At 47.2% G+C, this 14,720-nt stretch overlaps 4 protein-coding genes across 4 annotated transcripts; 2 read left to right on the top strand and 2 right to left on the bottom strand.

Annotated features, from left to right (window-relative positions):
• The first annotated feature begins 759 nt into the window (after positions 1-759).
• On the top strand, positions 760-3,945 carry LOC131884239 (ras-related protein ORAB-1). The gene is made up of 4 exons (XM_059231953.1): positions 760-1,187; positions 1,447-1,659; positions 1,738-1,921; positions 3,061-3,945. The coding sequence occupies exons 1-4, from the start codon at positions 1,165-1,167 to the stop codon at positions 3,253-3,255; spliced, it is 615 nt and encodes a 204-aa protein (XP_059087936.1). The 5' UTR covers positions 760-1,164; the 3' UTR covers positions 3,256-3,945.
• An 86-nt stretch (positions 3,946-4,031) lies between these two features.
• Positions 4,032-7,554, bottom strand: LOC131884238 (sorting and assembly machinery component 50 homolog). Its single transcript, XM_059231952.1, has 2 exons — positions 7,106-7,554; positions 4,032-5,267 (listed from the first exon to the last, which is right to left on the bottom strand). The coding sequence occupies exons 1-2, from the start codon at positions 7,338-7,340 to the stop codon at positions 4,120-4,122; spliced, it is 1,383 nt and encodes a 460-aa protein (XP_059087935.1). The 5' UTR covers positions 7,341-7,554; the 3' UTR covers positions 4,032-4,119.
• A 798-nt stretch (positions 7,555-8,352) lies between these two features.
• Positions 8,353-13,839, top strand: LOC131883410 (uncharacterized). Its single transcript, XM_059230883.1, has 7 exons — positions 8,353-8,723; positions 9,466-9,747; positions 9,824-10,013; positions 10,338-10,728; positions 10,806-11,386; positions 11,461-11,753; positions 11,904-13,839. Exons 1-7 carry the CDS (start codon positions 8,493-8,495, stop codon positions 13,818-13,820), a joined length of 3,885 nt encoding a protein of 1,294 aa, XP_059086866.1. The 5' UTR covers positions 8,353-8,492; the 3' UTR covers positions 13,821-13,839.
• LOC131883935 (acireductone dioxygenase-like) lies at positions 13,777-14,681 on the bottom strand. The gene is made up of 3 exons (XM_059231544.1): positions 14,421-14,681; positions 14,054-14,353; positions 13,777-13,985 (listed from the first exon to the last, which is right to left on the bottom strand). The coding sequence occupies exons 1-3, from the start codon at positions 14,541-14,543 to the stop codon at positions 13,836-13,838; spliced, it is 573 nt and encodes a 190-aa protein (XP_059087527.1). The 5' UTR covers positions 14,544-14,681; the 3' UTR covers positions 13,777-13,835.
• Between the last annotated feature and the right edge of the window lie 39 nt (positions 14,682-14,720).

Below are 14,720 nucleotides of genomic sequence, written 5' to 3'. Positions count from 1 at the left end.
TTTTGACTGCAAGTGGGTTATACATATGCAATGGGGATAAATACGAGATTGGAATGTTGCGATACCTCCCTAGATGGGCAGGCATGAGTGAATTAGAGGTTAAATGGAGGGATGATTCAGGACCGTTCACAATTTTTTGAGCCACCCTGATCCGGCCTGGGCTTTAAACTCCCTTATCCTCAGCTGTAGGCCTGTTCTTCAGCCTAGCTAGCCTAGTTCCGTCAAAGTTAGTCCAGCCATTTAAGTTTCCATGAGAGCAGATTTCAGGGTCAAGCTTACCTTGTTCATCAGAGCCAATTATCCAAACAACATCAATATTGACAGACATACTTGGCTACAAACTAATACATTTTTCATTCGATTTTGATCCAAAAGACAGTTTTTATTTCTGTTGTACAATAATGGCTACAACATGCATTTCAAACTTATATCCTAACTAGTTTCAGCTCTGAGGATGTTCGACGTCACTACGCATCAAAGCTCGAGTCCAGCAGTCACTCTTCCCAAGCCCATGACGCCGCCACCGGACCGGCTCAACCCGTCCGCCTTTTAAAGCCTGCGATCGATCTGGCCTCATGCTAGCCTTCCTTTCTTTCCATCTGGTGCCCGTTGTTTCCCCGCTTGCTGCTAGATCCTGGTGGTGACTCGCTCTTTCTTGGTCTCCTGGGTCTCCTCCTTGATCCGTGCTGGTTCGGCTCCGGCCAGGCTGAGCGCCTGTCCGCTGTGAGCTGACGGCTTATCTTCCTCGTCATCCTCGTCGACGTCGTTCGTGCCTTTTGTGGTGTTCGTGGTGTTCGTGGTGTTGGTCGGCGATTCGTTCCCTTGTCCTGCTGGTCCATCTATCAGCCTACGAGGTACGAGGTGGTTATTCGCCCTGGCCTTCAAGTGGAAGAAAATCATCATTGCCAACGTCGTCGTCGTGCTCCTCCTTCCGAAGCCTTCTCGTGGTTGATCCGGCCTCCCGCTTCCGATCATCCGGACGTTCCCCTCCCGTTTGGACTGTGGATCCTGCTTGGATCGGTCATCGCTCGAGCTCAGGCGGACCGAGCCCACATCCCTGATCCCATTCCCAGACCAGTCAGTGGCGACTGCTAGGTCCACTACCTGAACCACCCACCCACGGTCCCACCCGCGCCTTTGTCCCGGACCCCGCTCCGCCCAGTAATGTCCACCATGAATCCCGAATAGTAAGTCTGGCTTGGACAAGAGGTCGTCTCCGCCCCGCCTGGGCGTGACTCACTTATGATTGTTTAAGGGTTGACTCGTTGGGGGAGAAGGGGGGCTGGGGGGGGCTGGTCATCCGGGGGAATCGCTCATTGATGCATTTGAACCTGGTGTTAGACGTTAGCCGTGCGTCAGCAGGCCCACATGTTGTTGATCTTTTAACATTAGACGTGGCTCATAATGGAGTTGACTGACCCCGTGACTTATTTTTCGACATTTCAGTGATTACTTGTTCAAGTTGCTCTTGATTGGCGATTCGGGCGTGGGCAAATCTTGCCTGTTGCTCCGGTTTGCCGATGACACGTATACCGAGTCCTATATTTCCACCATCGGCGTGGACTTCAAAATCCGCACCATCGAGTTGGACGGCAAGACCATCAAGTTGCAAATTTGGGATACCGCCGGCCAAGAGCGTTTCCGGACCATCACCTCCAGGTAAGCGTCATGGAACTGGGGATGGTTGAAACTTTCATCTCTGATTGGACCTTGGTTCTGATTGAATATCCCCTGTAGTTATTATCGAGGAGCCCATGGTATCATTGTGGTATACGACGTGACCGACCAGGAATCGTTCAACAACGTCAAGCAGTGGCTTCAAGAGATCGATCGATATGCATCAGAGAATGTGAACAAATTGCTCGTGGGCAATAAGTGTGATCTGACCACAAAGAAAGTCGTCGACTACACGACCGCTAAGGTAAACTGAAACGCCTTGGATCATCCGGTTCGATGGAGGCAAAATAATGTGGGGAGTAAGTGCATCGTGGAACCTGATTTGATCCACGTTTACCCCTGGCAAGGATCGTCGTAGATTGTGTGTCAGATATGTGGCAAATGGCGAAATCGCTGCCAGGCGCAAATCTGCCACTGGAGCTCGTAATACGTAGTTGCTCGGCATTCAGGCCTCGAATCTAGCGTCTGTGACGATCCGAACACCGGTTTGGAGCTTGATTCATTGAAGAGTTCAGCACCGCTGATTTTGATGATTGTGATGGATAAGATAGGGTTCGGCGAGAGACCTCTTTCCAAGAATGATCCTAGGCGTTAGATCGGTCAATCGATGTAGGTAGGAGGGACTGTTTTTGGTTAGGTTTACCAATCTCCTCATCTCTCATTCGCCAAGATTTTAAGTCATCAAACCACTGTTTTTAAGTCAAAGAGTTGGCGCATAAAATAACTTAGGTATTCTTCTTTCGAGGTAAAAATCGAATTTGGCTCGTGTAGTGGTCATCGTTATTTCACGAAGGATACGAGATGTGGGAAAAATAGAAATTTAAATAAGTGACAGTTTTAGCATGCAATACTTCAGATTACAATACTGATGAGGATGAGGATGCAGTACTTTGATTACGAAAAATCTTGTATCAATCCAAGAGACAGGAAGGCTTTTCAGTGCTAAAATAAGAAAGAAAGGATAAAAACGACCGATTTTGTACTTTCTCGCTGCTCCAAGGGAGTTTCTGTTATCTTGGGAGTTAAAGCGATCGAAACTAGCGACCGGAGATGCCTCTTGTGTGCGTGGTCAAAGCTGTTCACCCCTCAATGGTAGAAGAGGCTGGTCGAAACAAAGCCTACCTTGGGTTGCTATCGGGTAACGTTCTTGTCGCATTTACATTTATCAACCCCTATTTCTCTCATAGAGTAATTACCTAGTAACAAGTCCTGTGTTCTTCTCAGAGCTCTTTGAATATACAGAAGAATTTCCACTTATATTAGGACTGAACAGTTTGTTGATTCATTGACCTTGGGCAAGATTCTTTTTAACTGAAACATCATCGAGCTCGCTCAGAAACCTAAGGATTGCATATATTTCATTGAACTCATTCGATGTTTCAGGAATACGCTGACCAGTTGGGGATACCGTTTTTGGAGACGTCCGCCAAGAACGCCACCAATGTGGAGCAAGCCTTCATGACCATGGCTGCTGAAATCAAGAACCGCGTTGGCCCTCCCGCGCCTTCAGGCGCCACGGGACAGGTCAAGATCGACTCGACTCCCGTGCAAGCCAAGTCGGGATCCGGATGTTGCTAAGATCGACGTAGCGAGCCTCGCTTTGTTTTACTCCCCTTTCCCCCCTCGCCGCCCCATTGGCGCTATGCACATCTCTGGGTGTGGATGTGAGTGAGTGTGCGCGTGTGTGCAAGCCGTCGGAGACCACGTGACCGTTCCTCCGACAGAGTAGCCCATCCATCATCTCTTTTTGTCGACCTATAGAGATTTTTATGATTCGTGAACAGTCAAAAATCTACGATTTGAATTTTTCACCCTCTTCTTTTCAATTGTTATGAGTTCTGATGATGATGAAATCCAAATTTTTTCAAGTACCGACGCACTATCAAATGGTTTTTTTCTAATAATGTGGCGCCTACAGTAATAGCATTGGTTCCCGTTTGTTTGTGTTAGCATTTTAATTGCAGAGTCTGAAAGAACGGTTATTTTGCGGTGAAACTGATCAGATTTCCGCTTCAAACGTCCCCCTTTAGGCAAGACTTTGATTTGTCCCAACAGAAACGAAAGTATAGTAGATAGGTAACCGGATGTTTCTTTTTTGAGCTATTACGTAAGTGAACTGAGGATATTCCGCATTCAGTAAGATGTACGAGTGACTTCTCATTGACCAGGCAAAATATAGACAAGTTCTTGTTCAGGATGTGTGAATGACTACTCTCGATTTGTTTTTTCTTATACTGAACGATTGACAATACAGGTATTCTCTTGCTACTAATATCGTCTCATTGAGCCTGAACACGATCATGACTCTACATGAATCATCGTAGCGACAGGTTGTGGAAAAAGGATCACATCGGTTCCTCTAAATAATCAATTTATTATAGACTAACAAGTCGGCAGCAATAGGATAGGATTTTTCGTCAGACCATGGATCAACTGCACGAGTTACAGGAAATTGACCCCCACCCCAAATTGAAGCCCGGGTGCGGGTTTGTCCCCGCGTTCACATCGTACAGGAATGCAATAATTCAATTCCAGTCGCCCGATTCCGCCCAATCGAAAGGCCACCCCGAGCCCATATGAAAGCCGGAAGTTCCTGAGGGCATTCTCTAGAAATCGATTTCCATCGCCAATATGATTGTTGCGGTTGAATTGGCAGAGATTGCCGGCCGTGAGGAACAAATGAGTGCGGAACAGATCGCCAAAACCGCCTCGACCCGGTCGAAATGGAAGCGGGGCAAACAAGTGAAGGCCAGAGGACCAGAACATATCCGAGCCAAGATAATTTCCGTCCGATTCGTTGCCCACTCCTCTCATATCGAACCCACGAACATTGAGGGGTCCACCAAGGTAGAAGTTATCGGCCAAAGTGATCCGTTTCCCATCCGATAAGGCTTTCATTAGACCACAGTTCAACGTGCCTTGAAGCACAAAGTCCGGCCCAAAGATGGGAGCGTTTGCCTCGAGCCACACCTCGTTCTTAAAAAAGCCCACGTCTCCGCCCAAACCGGCATACTCTTGGGTCAGACGGAACAACGATCCTTCAATAGGGAATACGGGATTATCCCGTCGATCTACGGTTAGAATATGCCGTAGGGCTGACTTGAGGGAGTGTCCGACCTGTTCCCGCACGGCAAAGGCACATGATTTGGTCAGTGGGCGAAGCTCTCGCCAACAGGCTTCGTACTGAAGATTGTGGTTGATATTGGGGGCCGAGATGAACGAAAGGTCCACCAATCCCCCGCGATTGAGCTCCTTGAAGCCTGAGGGCGGAAACTCGGCAATTTGCTGAAAGATTGAGCTCGACAAGATAGTCTTGTTGTCGTCGTGGAAGGGTTTCATGTATCTGACGTTGAATGCATTGGTCTTCTTGCTGCCATAGGTATAGTCCACTTGAAACTGCTCGCCCCGTCCTTGGAGGTTGGGGCATTTGAGACCGGTGAAGAGCGAGCCCTCCTGGTTGCCCAACATGGTGTTGATGGAGCCGACCACTCGGCGCAACTCTGTCACTTTAAAGGTTACCTCGTAGTCCTTGGGACCGCCTTCTTCCGCGGTATCGATGTGAATCGACACATCCGAAAAGCAACCCAGATCTGAAAAGACCAATATCACAACCTTAGTTAGTTGAATGAGTTAGTTGAATGAGGGCTCAAACTAAGCAACCACTTCCTCATGGGAAGCCCGGGTTTCCAACAGAGGTACGTAACCCCAGGAGCAGACACTCTGTTCTTTATAATGTACTACCATTAAAAAACATCATTATCAAAATGAAAGTGATTGAAATGAAATTAAAGGTGAAGCCTAAGTGGCCATTAATCTGTTATAGATTTGTTTTGCAAAGCTGGACCAGTGATTCCATTGAATTCGGTCTTAACTCAAGTTGGTTCAGTATTTGGAGGGTCACTTTCTTTTATGGGCTTCAGAATTCCTGGAATGGTAAAGGGATTCAATTACAATTAGCCCTAAACGGATATGTTCTTCTAACATTGTACTTTTTTCGAATGTAAAACAAAAAACACTTACAATACAGAAAAACTGACTTCTTTTCGACTTCTTTACTATTCTTTTTTGTATTTGGGATGCTAGGGTTGAAGGGGTGAGCCTCGCCTGGCCAGAGAAGCTAGCCATCTCATCATCCGTCTATAGTTCCGATAAGCAGTGTCATTGCCCACCTTAGACCCTGGTTCTCCGTCAGTGGGTGTGGTTAGCGTCTAAAAGTTTCCTTGAGCAAGGTCGGGGAGGAGAATCAAACCGGGGGCCTCTCTCATGCTAGGAAACTGCGCTTATCACTACGCCACGTCTCCTGGCGGTACAAGTGTTACAATGAGGAATGAATTCGAATGTTTAGTGATTTCCATTCTTTTCTTACCGCCGGCAGTAAAAAAGAGCGACATGGGCCGTTTGGCCTGGTTGCGGCTGCTCGGACAAGTTTGGGCAGAAACAAGTTTATTACATTTATTAGCAATACCATGGTCTCTATGACGGTTATCATGATTTGGAATTGATACGGACACACCAAGGCATAAATCTCAGTCAAAATATTTTTAAATGCTTACTCGTAAGTCCAATCTCTGCATTTCAAGTATCAAGTCATTAGATCAGCGGAACTGATTCTCCTCCTCTCGTCGTACTGCCTGAGTGGGCAAAGCTTTACTCAACCCAACCAAAATGCTCCGTCGATTTAACGAGATGATGATAGGTGAAACAAAGAAATTTGCCAAGTAAGCAAGTAAGAATATTTTGACTGAGATGTATGCCTTGGTGTCTCCGTATCAATTCCAAATCATGATAACCGTCATAGAGACCATGGTATTGCTAATAAATGTTATAAACTCGTTTCGGCCCAAACTTGTCCAAGCAGCCGCAACCCGGCCAAACGGCCCATTTCGCTCTTTTTTACTGCCGGCTGTAAGAAAAGAATGGAATTTACTAAACATCCAAATCCACCCCTCATTGATTTTTCGAAAACTTAGGCAATGGTAATCACAAAAAGTGGTGACGTCAATATAATAGCAAATGGCATCATCTTGATGGACACAGATGTCAGGGAATTAGCTTGATTAAAGTGAGCAGGCGGCGTGGTATTTCCTGGTTCGATTCCGCTTACATGCTTTCCTCCAAAAGAAGCTAACCGCATCATCCACAGACAGAGAACCTATTTGAAACGAACACGACGCTGCCTTCCACCAATCAAATGAACAATGGAACCCTCCGACCTTAGCAACTCCAAAATGTTTGAAACAATATCAACCGCCATCCCCTTCAGATCCCAGAAAAAAACCAAACAGATCTTAACTTGAAACCAAACGCCCTGGAGCTTGAAGAAAGTTACGTCCAAGGCTTCAACGGATGATACTACATAACCCGGATGACACTACGGATTCAATTGTCTGACAATCACGAGCCACACCCCAACCCAACGATATCGCACCTTGAAGGTCGCTCCGGGCTTCATGGGCCTTCAAGACCAACTCCTCAAAATGTCGGACCTGGAACACGGGGTTGATCTTCCGCAGAACCAGGTCCTCGTGAGTGCGTTCCACGCCATCGATGTGGATCTTGGTCACTTGCGCCCCAATCCCCGACAATGACACGGTGGCGTCTTCCGAGCCCGCACCCGTCGTGGACGGCGGGGGCGCGGGCTCGCGGGCGTGCACGTTGCCCATGAACCTAGCCAAGTATAACGGATGGTCGGTGGGTCGGTCAGTCGATCAGCGCTCTCCTCTCAGACACGATGACGGAGACTGACAAGGCTGGGTTTCACACCTGGGCCCTTGGGACCATGGGATCAGGGGCACTGTTATTGACCGACCCTCCGAAGGAAGGAACACTCAACGTCTCAATGTCAGGGGTTCGGAAAAACGCTCGTTAAACTGACTCCGAGCATAGGTCCAGGGTGACGAACCGATGTTTTACGGAGTTTAGCATCATTGCTCCGGATGAATGTCAAAAATCAAATACGAACTTCGAATTCTTATTTTTCATCTCTACTTCTTGAGTTTTCTTCTAGTACCATTCCACGCATTAGGACCCTTAAAAGTATTTGGTCATTAGAGTTGAATCAGCCGATCTCGAAGGCCAGGCTACTCTGGGATCGTTACCGCAAACCAATCCAAGTTACAATTAAAGCTTGACGCTAAGTCATCCAATGTATAGAATCAGCAAGTATGAGCATGACAGCAAGTGGTGTAAATACTAACTAGGATAGGATTTCTCAGATCCATACCGCCACCCCATTTGACCTCAGAGGCCGTGTCAGAATAACATTTAGAATAATATTTTAGACGTCGGCCATGCCTGCTCATGGTTAGAGGATGTTGAATGCACTCTTCCTAAGTGGTTGGCAGCGAGTGTAGTATTTTTATCCAGCAAAATTTTTCAACCATCTATAATATCTTTTAAGAGAACCATACTCAGGCAAATTGGATCGTTGCCACTCGTGTCAAGCTAGTTTTTGCTGTTTAAGCTATCCCCAAAAATACTTCACCGTTCGATGGCGGTGTCGATAAAATGAAAAGCACAATTTTGGCTTACGAATAACTTTACTTTGAGCTATATTTCACTGTCTCTCAGCAATCGATCAAACACACATTCCAACCCATCCGACCTTCTTTTAATAAAGTTCATTTTCTTTTCTCTTGCGCCATCGGATCTACACCCAAACAAACCTCGTTCATTCTGGGTGATTTTCCGAAGTTAATTTTAAAAGTCCCAGTAGCTCTCGGCTTGATGCGTGTTCCGTGGATGAAGTGAACCATTCTCTGACCGTCTTGTTTCTTGACCCAGACATGAACTGACCACCTTCATCCCCGCCCATCATGGCTTTGACCCCCGAGCAACGGGCCCGCATGGAGGCCAGCAAAGCCCAAGCTTTGGCCAAACGCCGGGCCCCACCGCCCCTCGTTCCATCGCCCAACCCACCGCCCCAGGCAGGCTTGTCGTCCATGGCTGCGGTGGTGCTGAGTGGTCGTAAGTTGGTGGGCTCATGTATGTTGTTGCCTCATCGGCGATTCCGGGTGAAGATTGGCTTTCATGATACGCTCATACAAGTAAGGAGTAAAGGAATAAATAAAAAAGATATGCATAGATGGAGCATTGATCCCGCCATTGTCTTGGGTGGGAGTGAAGTTATCGTTAAATTTTAGGCATAATTTGAAATTGATAGACTCGCTGAGCAAAACTCCAAAAGGGTTACGAAAATCTCCTGACGAATATCTGCTCAACGGGAAAATTAATTTCAAATCTAGTAGTAATGTTCTAGTCGCGTTGGCTCGTATTATCCCTACCAGGGGTATATCCATAGACAACTAAATATTTTCTTTCTATGGGATGGATCTATCAGCTAGAATCATATACACTTCACTACTCCATACTGTCCATCTACACATTATACCAAAACTCCTTTATCTGCCACTACATGGTGTTGGAGTGGTTGACACAATAAACAATACTGATTATTTTCCAAGGATGAAATAGAGTCAGTGTTAAACAGGCCCTTCTTTTGTTTAATCTCATCTGTAACTGACCCAGAATCGCTCTAAATACCGTTATATTCCGGAAACGACGAAATAGATGATCTGGCATGGCTCATAAGCACCCAATAAGACCAGATAAAAGCATGCAACTAAACAACCCACACTCTTGATTATCACCTCGTTGTCTCTGAGAGTGAACCCAGGATCAGAAAGATGCATGCTTTCCCCACGCGGTATTTCCATGCAATCTATTTTTTTTAAATTGCCAAAATTGCCAAAAAAACAATTTGGAACATTCTAACTCCTCTCCTCCTAGATCTTTAAAACTTTGCCAAGTGGGGCGTATAACGCCCAAGATCGGACCTGGCATTTTGACCTCTCCGACCACGACCGGCTCATCAGTCAGGTTCAACCGCTCCGACCTCAAGTGCAAGTCGACCCGCTGCCCAAGTGTGTCATCCAGACATTTACTCGCCCTGCCCCATCGATTGAGTCCGAAACAGAAGCCGAAGAACTCACTCAGCGACTCGAACCCACGCTAGAACAAGGTTTGATGCCCTTCCAAAAGGCTGGGGTAGCCTTTGCTCTTCGGCGTCAGGTAAAAGCATACCGCACTTTTTTTCCATGACCCACAGTCACCTTAGCCCGGTCCACTGATTATTATTGTATTTCAGGGAAGAGTGTACATTGCCGATGATATGGGTCTGGGTAAGACGGTGCAAGCCTTGGCCGTGGCCAGTGCTTATCGTTCTGAGTGGCCCCTGCTCATAGTGTGCCCGAGTTCGGTTCGTTTCTCGTGGCGGGATGCGCTTCTTCGTTGGATACCGTCCGTGCCGGAGGAAGATGTGACTGTAATAACTACCGGTAGGATCTAAGGAAATTTTCTGGCTCGTCGAGGATAAGATTTCAAGAAAATTGCCAACTTTTGTGGGTGACGAAAAGGGGAATAAATCTAAGCGTCTCCTTCAACCTACAAGATCTACAATCTCTTTTAAGACATAGTTCTGATTTGTAAATTGGAAAATGCATGCATTAATATAATCGTGAACGTTAGACGTTATCTGGGGGCAATATAAACTTTGAGTCAAACCCAGACACTTCTCCCCACTTCGTTTACTGAATATCTTTGAAACTTTTTTCGCAAAGTAGCGAGTAGTAGAATTACCTTTTTTTTTTTCTCCATTTCAGGAAAGGACTTTTTATGCAATGGCCAGGCTGTCGTCATAAGCTACGATCTCATGTCGAGAAAAGAGAAGGAGCTCATCGATCGTCAATTTGCCGTGGTCATCATGGATGAAGCCCATTTCTTGAAGAACTACAAGTCAAACCGGTTTCAATCTACAGAGAAGATCGTCAAGAAGGCTCGTCGATTGATTCTCCTGAGTGGCACTCCTGCCCTCTCTCGACCCATTGAATTATATTCCCAGATATCGCTAGTCATGCCCAAGTTGTTTCCTTACGCCGTGGAATTTGGAATGCGATATTGCAACGGCAAAAAAATCACCTTACCCAGAGGATCTCACTATGACTTCAATGGCTCGTCCAATATGGACGAATTGAAGATGCTTTTGGAAGAGACGTAAGTCGATTAATAAACTTTCGTCGAAAAATGAAAATGTCGCAAACGCTATTTAGAAGGAATCTACTTCTGTTTAGGTGCATGATTCGCCGTCTTAAAAGTGAGGTCCTCGCTCAGTTGCCATCCAAACAAAGGGAAATGATTCTTCTGGATCCTAGTCTGATTAAGTCAAAATCAAAGGAAATGGAAATGCAAGCTCAAAAAATGGGTCTCAAGTCGTTATCTCAAATGGAACGGCGCGGGGTTCTCTTGGAATGGTTCAACTCGACGGCCAAGGCGAAGCTCAAGGCCGTATCCGAATATGTCAAGGATCTCCTCGAGAGCGATCGCAAATTCATTTGCTTTGCTCATCACCAAATCATGATGGATAATATCGCAGAAGTATTGGTCAAACGGAAAACGCGGTTCATCCGAATCGACGGAAACACGAGTAGCGAGGCGCGGAACAAGCATTGCGATCAATTTCAACGCGACGATCGAACTAAAGTGGCTCTTCTCTCTATCACGGCGGCGAATGCTGGTCTCACATTAACGGCAGCTCATCTTGTGGTCTTTGCCGAGCTATTCTGGAACCCAGGCATTTTGACTCAAGCAGAAGATCGCGCCCATCGAATTGGTCAATCCGATTCCGTAACTATCCAATACCTTGTAGCCAAAGGTGAGTGTAACCAATTTGTTTCAATTTCGAGAGAAATTGGTCTTTTTCAATTCAAAGTGGATTGATTGATCTAGGAACGGCCGACGACGAACTGTGGCCTTTATTGCAAAAGAAGCTGGATGTCTTGAATAAAGCCGGTTTGAGTAAGGACAATTTTCACGAATCCAGTGCCCTCCAACATGTCAAAAAGGCTGACGAAGAGGCCAATGCGTCCATCTGCTCACCCTCGAAAATTACAGACTACTTTTCAACCTCCCTCAACGAACTTGATTTGTCCGATTGGGATCCCAAGGAACTCGAAGAGGACGACGAAAATGATCCAAATGAGCCCTGCAACAGCAAAAAGCCCAAGTGGTCAAACGGTACCTGAACACGCCTCTGAAATTGATGGTTGTGGACGTATGAAAAATAGAACCATGCGCGGACGATTGAGCACAAATATTACAGAATTGAACTTGCCGCGTTTTCCGCTGTTTAGTATCTTCAAAATCAAAACAACTCTTGTCAGACTACTTAAATTACGCTACTTACTTGCTGGCTAGCGCTTAATCCGAAACATGGGACGACCCAGCTAGACCTAAGTCTTGCTTGCGCTTCACCTTCGGTAGATCGGGATCGCTCGCTCTCTCTGCATCTGGCCATGCCACAAGGAGCTGGCCGCAGTAAAGCCTTTAGCGGCTCCAAGAAGAAGGTCCAACTTCAGGCCAAGCGGCAGAAAAATGCCGCCAAGCCTTCGCGGGGTGAGAAAGTGGACGCGATTTTCGGCGCTCAGCGGGACCCAGATCCGGAGGCGGTTTCGACTGAGACCCGTGCTTCTACCGTAGTGACGGGATCGGACATTCAGAAGGACATTTCTGGCCAGATCATGCAAGATATGGCTCTGCCTTCTGGGGCGGGGCAAGGCCGGAATCGCTTCAATCTCCGGTTCAACACGGAGTCCCAAGCCGAGCTGCAAATGCTTCGCCAACAAGCCACGCAGAAGATCAACCCGTGTGGCCAGTGGGAAATGGAGTGCGGTTCCGAGGACTTCTTTTCCGAAGCCTTTGATTTTCCTCAACGGCCTCGTTGGGATCATCTCAAATCGAAAGCAGCCTTGGAAGCGCACGAATCCCAATATTTCCACGACTATGTGCAAAGCTTGTTCCAGGATCATAGTGATCTGAGTTACTTCGAGTTGAACTTGGAGACTTGGCGACAACTCTGGCGAGTTATCGAGATGTCGGACGTGATCCTGGTCACGGTGGATATCCGATATGCGGCCGCCATGTTTCCACCTTCTTTATTCAAGTTCATTCAAGATCAAGGTAAAGATGTGGTCCTGATCCTGAATAAAGTGGACTTGGTGCCCGTGGGCCTGGCACTGGCTTGGCGAGAGTACTTTGTCTCCAAATACCCCGGTCTCCGGGTCACGTTTTTCACCTCGTGCCCAACCTACAATCTTCGCACCAACTTCATAACCGAACCAACCGGACTGCAACATCGACGACTTCGAGGTCGGATCTCCATGGTCAAAGAGGGTGCCCAACAGGTTTGGGAGGCGTGCCAGGCCATTGTGCAAGATGCCGGAGCCGAAGTCGACCTTGAGGCCTGGAAAACGCTCATCATGGCGAGCGATCAACCGGATCATCCCGGCGAGCCTCAGTCAGTCATCAAGGCTCAAGTGGCCAAAGAGGAGACCTTGCCTCACATCCAAACCCAACGCTTTCAAGACCAAATCCTCACCATCGGCATGGTGGGTCAGCCCAATGCGGGCAAGTCTTCCCTGATCAATTCCTTGATGGGCAAGCGCGTGGTGTCTGTCAGCAAGACGCCGGGTCACACCAAGCACTTCCAGACCATTTTCATCACCCAGTCCGTCAAGTTGTGCGATTGCCCGGGTTTGGTCTTCCCGTCTAAAGTGCCCAAGGCCTTGCAGTCTATCATGGGCAGCTATCCCATCTCGCAAATACGCGAATTGTTTTCGGTGGTGCAATTCCTGGCTCGGCGAGTAGATTTACTTCACATTCTCAAATTGAGCCATCCTGACAAAAAGGCCCACGAGTCTTGGTCGGCATTTGATATTTGCGAGGCATGGGCCTTTAAACGAGGCTACATCACCGCCCGGTCCAATCGACCCGATATCAACCGAGCCGCCAATCACATCTTGCGAATGACGCTGGAGGGAAAGATTTGTCTAGCCTATTATCCTGTGGGTTATGTGGATCGTCGAACCTATTGGAAAGAGCACCCACAATGTGAAGCAATCCGTGATCTTCTCGGTTGGAATCGCCAAGAAGAATCCCACGCCCGAGGAGGTAAAGACATCATAGACATGGGCTCTGATGAGGACGAGGAAGAAGAAGAGTCTGACGAAGAAGACTCGGAAGAGGAAGAAGATAACCGACCCAAAGTGGTCAATAAATTTAGTTTATTGGGTGTTATGAATGATGAATAAATCCGTTGTTTGTGCTTAATGAGCGGAAGTTAGAGCGGGCTCTCCTTGGAAGTTTGTCTTCATCCATGAGACGTACGATTGCCGTTCCTTGAAATGGTCGGCAGGCCGATTATGGGGGGTCCAGATGGGTTCGCCACAGAAAAATCGGCGAGCCTTGATATAATTCTGGAAAATGGAGTGTAACATGAGGTCGAAGATGTTCCTTTGATGGAAGCCATCGATCCATGTCTTACATTCATGTCTAATGTGAATCGATGATAGATTCCCGCCGGCAGGATAATCAAATCCCCTTCCAGGCATTCAATTCGAATCCACCGATCGTTCTTATCGCGAACATCAAAGTAGCCTGAACCCTTTTCAACGAAGCGAATCTCCTCATCCGTATGGATGTGTTCCGTGAAGAAGTTCTTGATCTTGACCTCATAATCCGGGAGGGTTCCCTTCGAAATTTCGCAACAATCTTCGTAGTTGTAACCTCTGTCTTGCTTGATTCCTTCCAACACGCCATCCGTCGCCAAAGTCGCCGGGTTTAACTACATACAAAATTAAAGACTCAACAGTGGCCGCAATGTCATGGAGGTCCATTCTACTCTCAGTTACCTTATAGTGGGTCACACCGGTAAGTTCTCGAAGCTGAGATATTTCAACCGGTTGAGGTGGATCCATCTGACGTTCCAGTCGTTGATCATCGGGCAGATCATTCATGTACCAAGCGCGACTCATCTTGCCAGCTCTCGGACTGGCCACCAGTGACTAATACTACGATCGGTTGACCCACAGGTGGTCTGCCTACGTCATAGGCCTAGCTAGTAGCTAGCTTCACCACTTGACTCGGCTTCTCAGCTGGGCAGACTACTCCACTACCGCTGGTTACGTCATCATTGAGTTATGAAATTGCCC

The sequence above is a fragment of the Tigriopus californicus genome, chromosome 7, assembly GCF_007210705.1.
Source record: "Tigriopus californicus strain San Diego chromosome 7, Tcal_SD_v2.1, whole genome shotgun sequence".
Classification (NCBI taxonomy): Eukaryota; Metazoa; Arthropoda; class Copepoda; order Harpacticoida; family Harpacticidae; genus Tigriopus; species Tigriopus californicus.
The sequence above is the reverse complement of the archived record's forward strand: the minus strand, read 5'-3'. Positions and strand labels throughout refer to the sequence as shown.

Excerpts from the sequence above, each read along its gene's own strand:
- LOC131884239 (XM_059231953.1), top strand. The coding sequence starts at position 1,165 with ATGTCCACCATGAATCCCGAATA. Across the intron at positions 1,660-1,737 it reads TTCCGGACCATCACCTCCAG|TTATTATCGAGGAGCCCATG; the intron begins GTAAGCGTCATG and ends TATCCCCTGTAG. Across the intron at positions 1,922-3,060 it reads TCGACTACACGACCGCTAAG|GAATACGCTGACCAGTTGGG; the intron begins GTAAACTGAAAC and ends TCGATGTTTCAG.
- LOC131884238 (XM_059231952.1), bottom strand. The coding sequence starts at position 7,340 with ATGGGCAACGTGCACGCCCGCGAGCCCGCGCCCCCGCCGTCCACGACG. Across the intron at positions 5,268-7,105 it reads AGCCCGGAGCGACCTTCAAG|ATCTGGGTTGCTTTTCGGAT; the intron begins GTGCGATATCGT and ends TGGTCTTTTCAG.
- LOC131883410 (XM_059230883.1), top strand. The coding sequence starts at position 8,493 with ATGGCTTTGACCCCCGAGCAACGGGCCCGCATGGAGGCCAGCAAAGCC. Across the intron at positions 8,724-9,465 it reads TTCATGATACGCTCATACAA|ATCTTTAAAACTTTGCCAAG; the intron begins GTAAGGAGTAAA and ends CTCTCCTCCTAG. Across the intron at positions 9,748-9,823 it reads CCTTTGCTCTTCGGCGTCAG|GGAAGAGTGTACATTGCCGA; the intron begins GTAAAAGCATAC and ends ATTGTATTTCAG.
- LOC131883935 (XM_059231544.1), bottom strand. The coding sequence starts at position 14,543 with ATGAGTCGCGCTTGGTACATGAATGATCTGCCCGATGATCAACGACTG. Across the intron at positions 14,354-14,420 it reads CCGGTGTGACCCACTATAAG|TTAAACCCGGCGACTTTGGC; the intron begins GTAACTGAGAGT and ends TTTTGTATGTAG. Across the intron at positions 13,986-14,053 it reads GATTCACATTAGACATGAAT|AATTATATCAAGGCTCGCCG; the intron begins GTAAGACATGGA and ends TCCATTTTCCAG.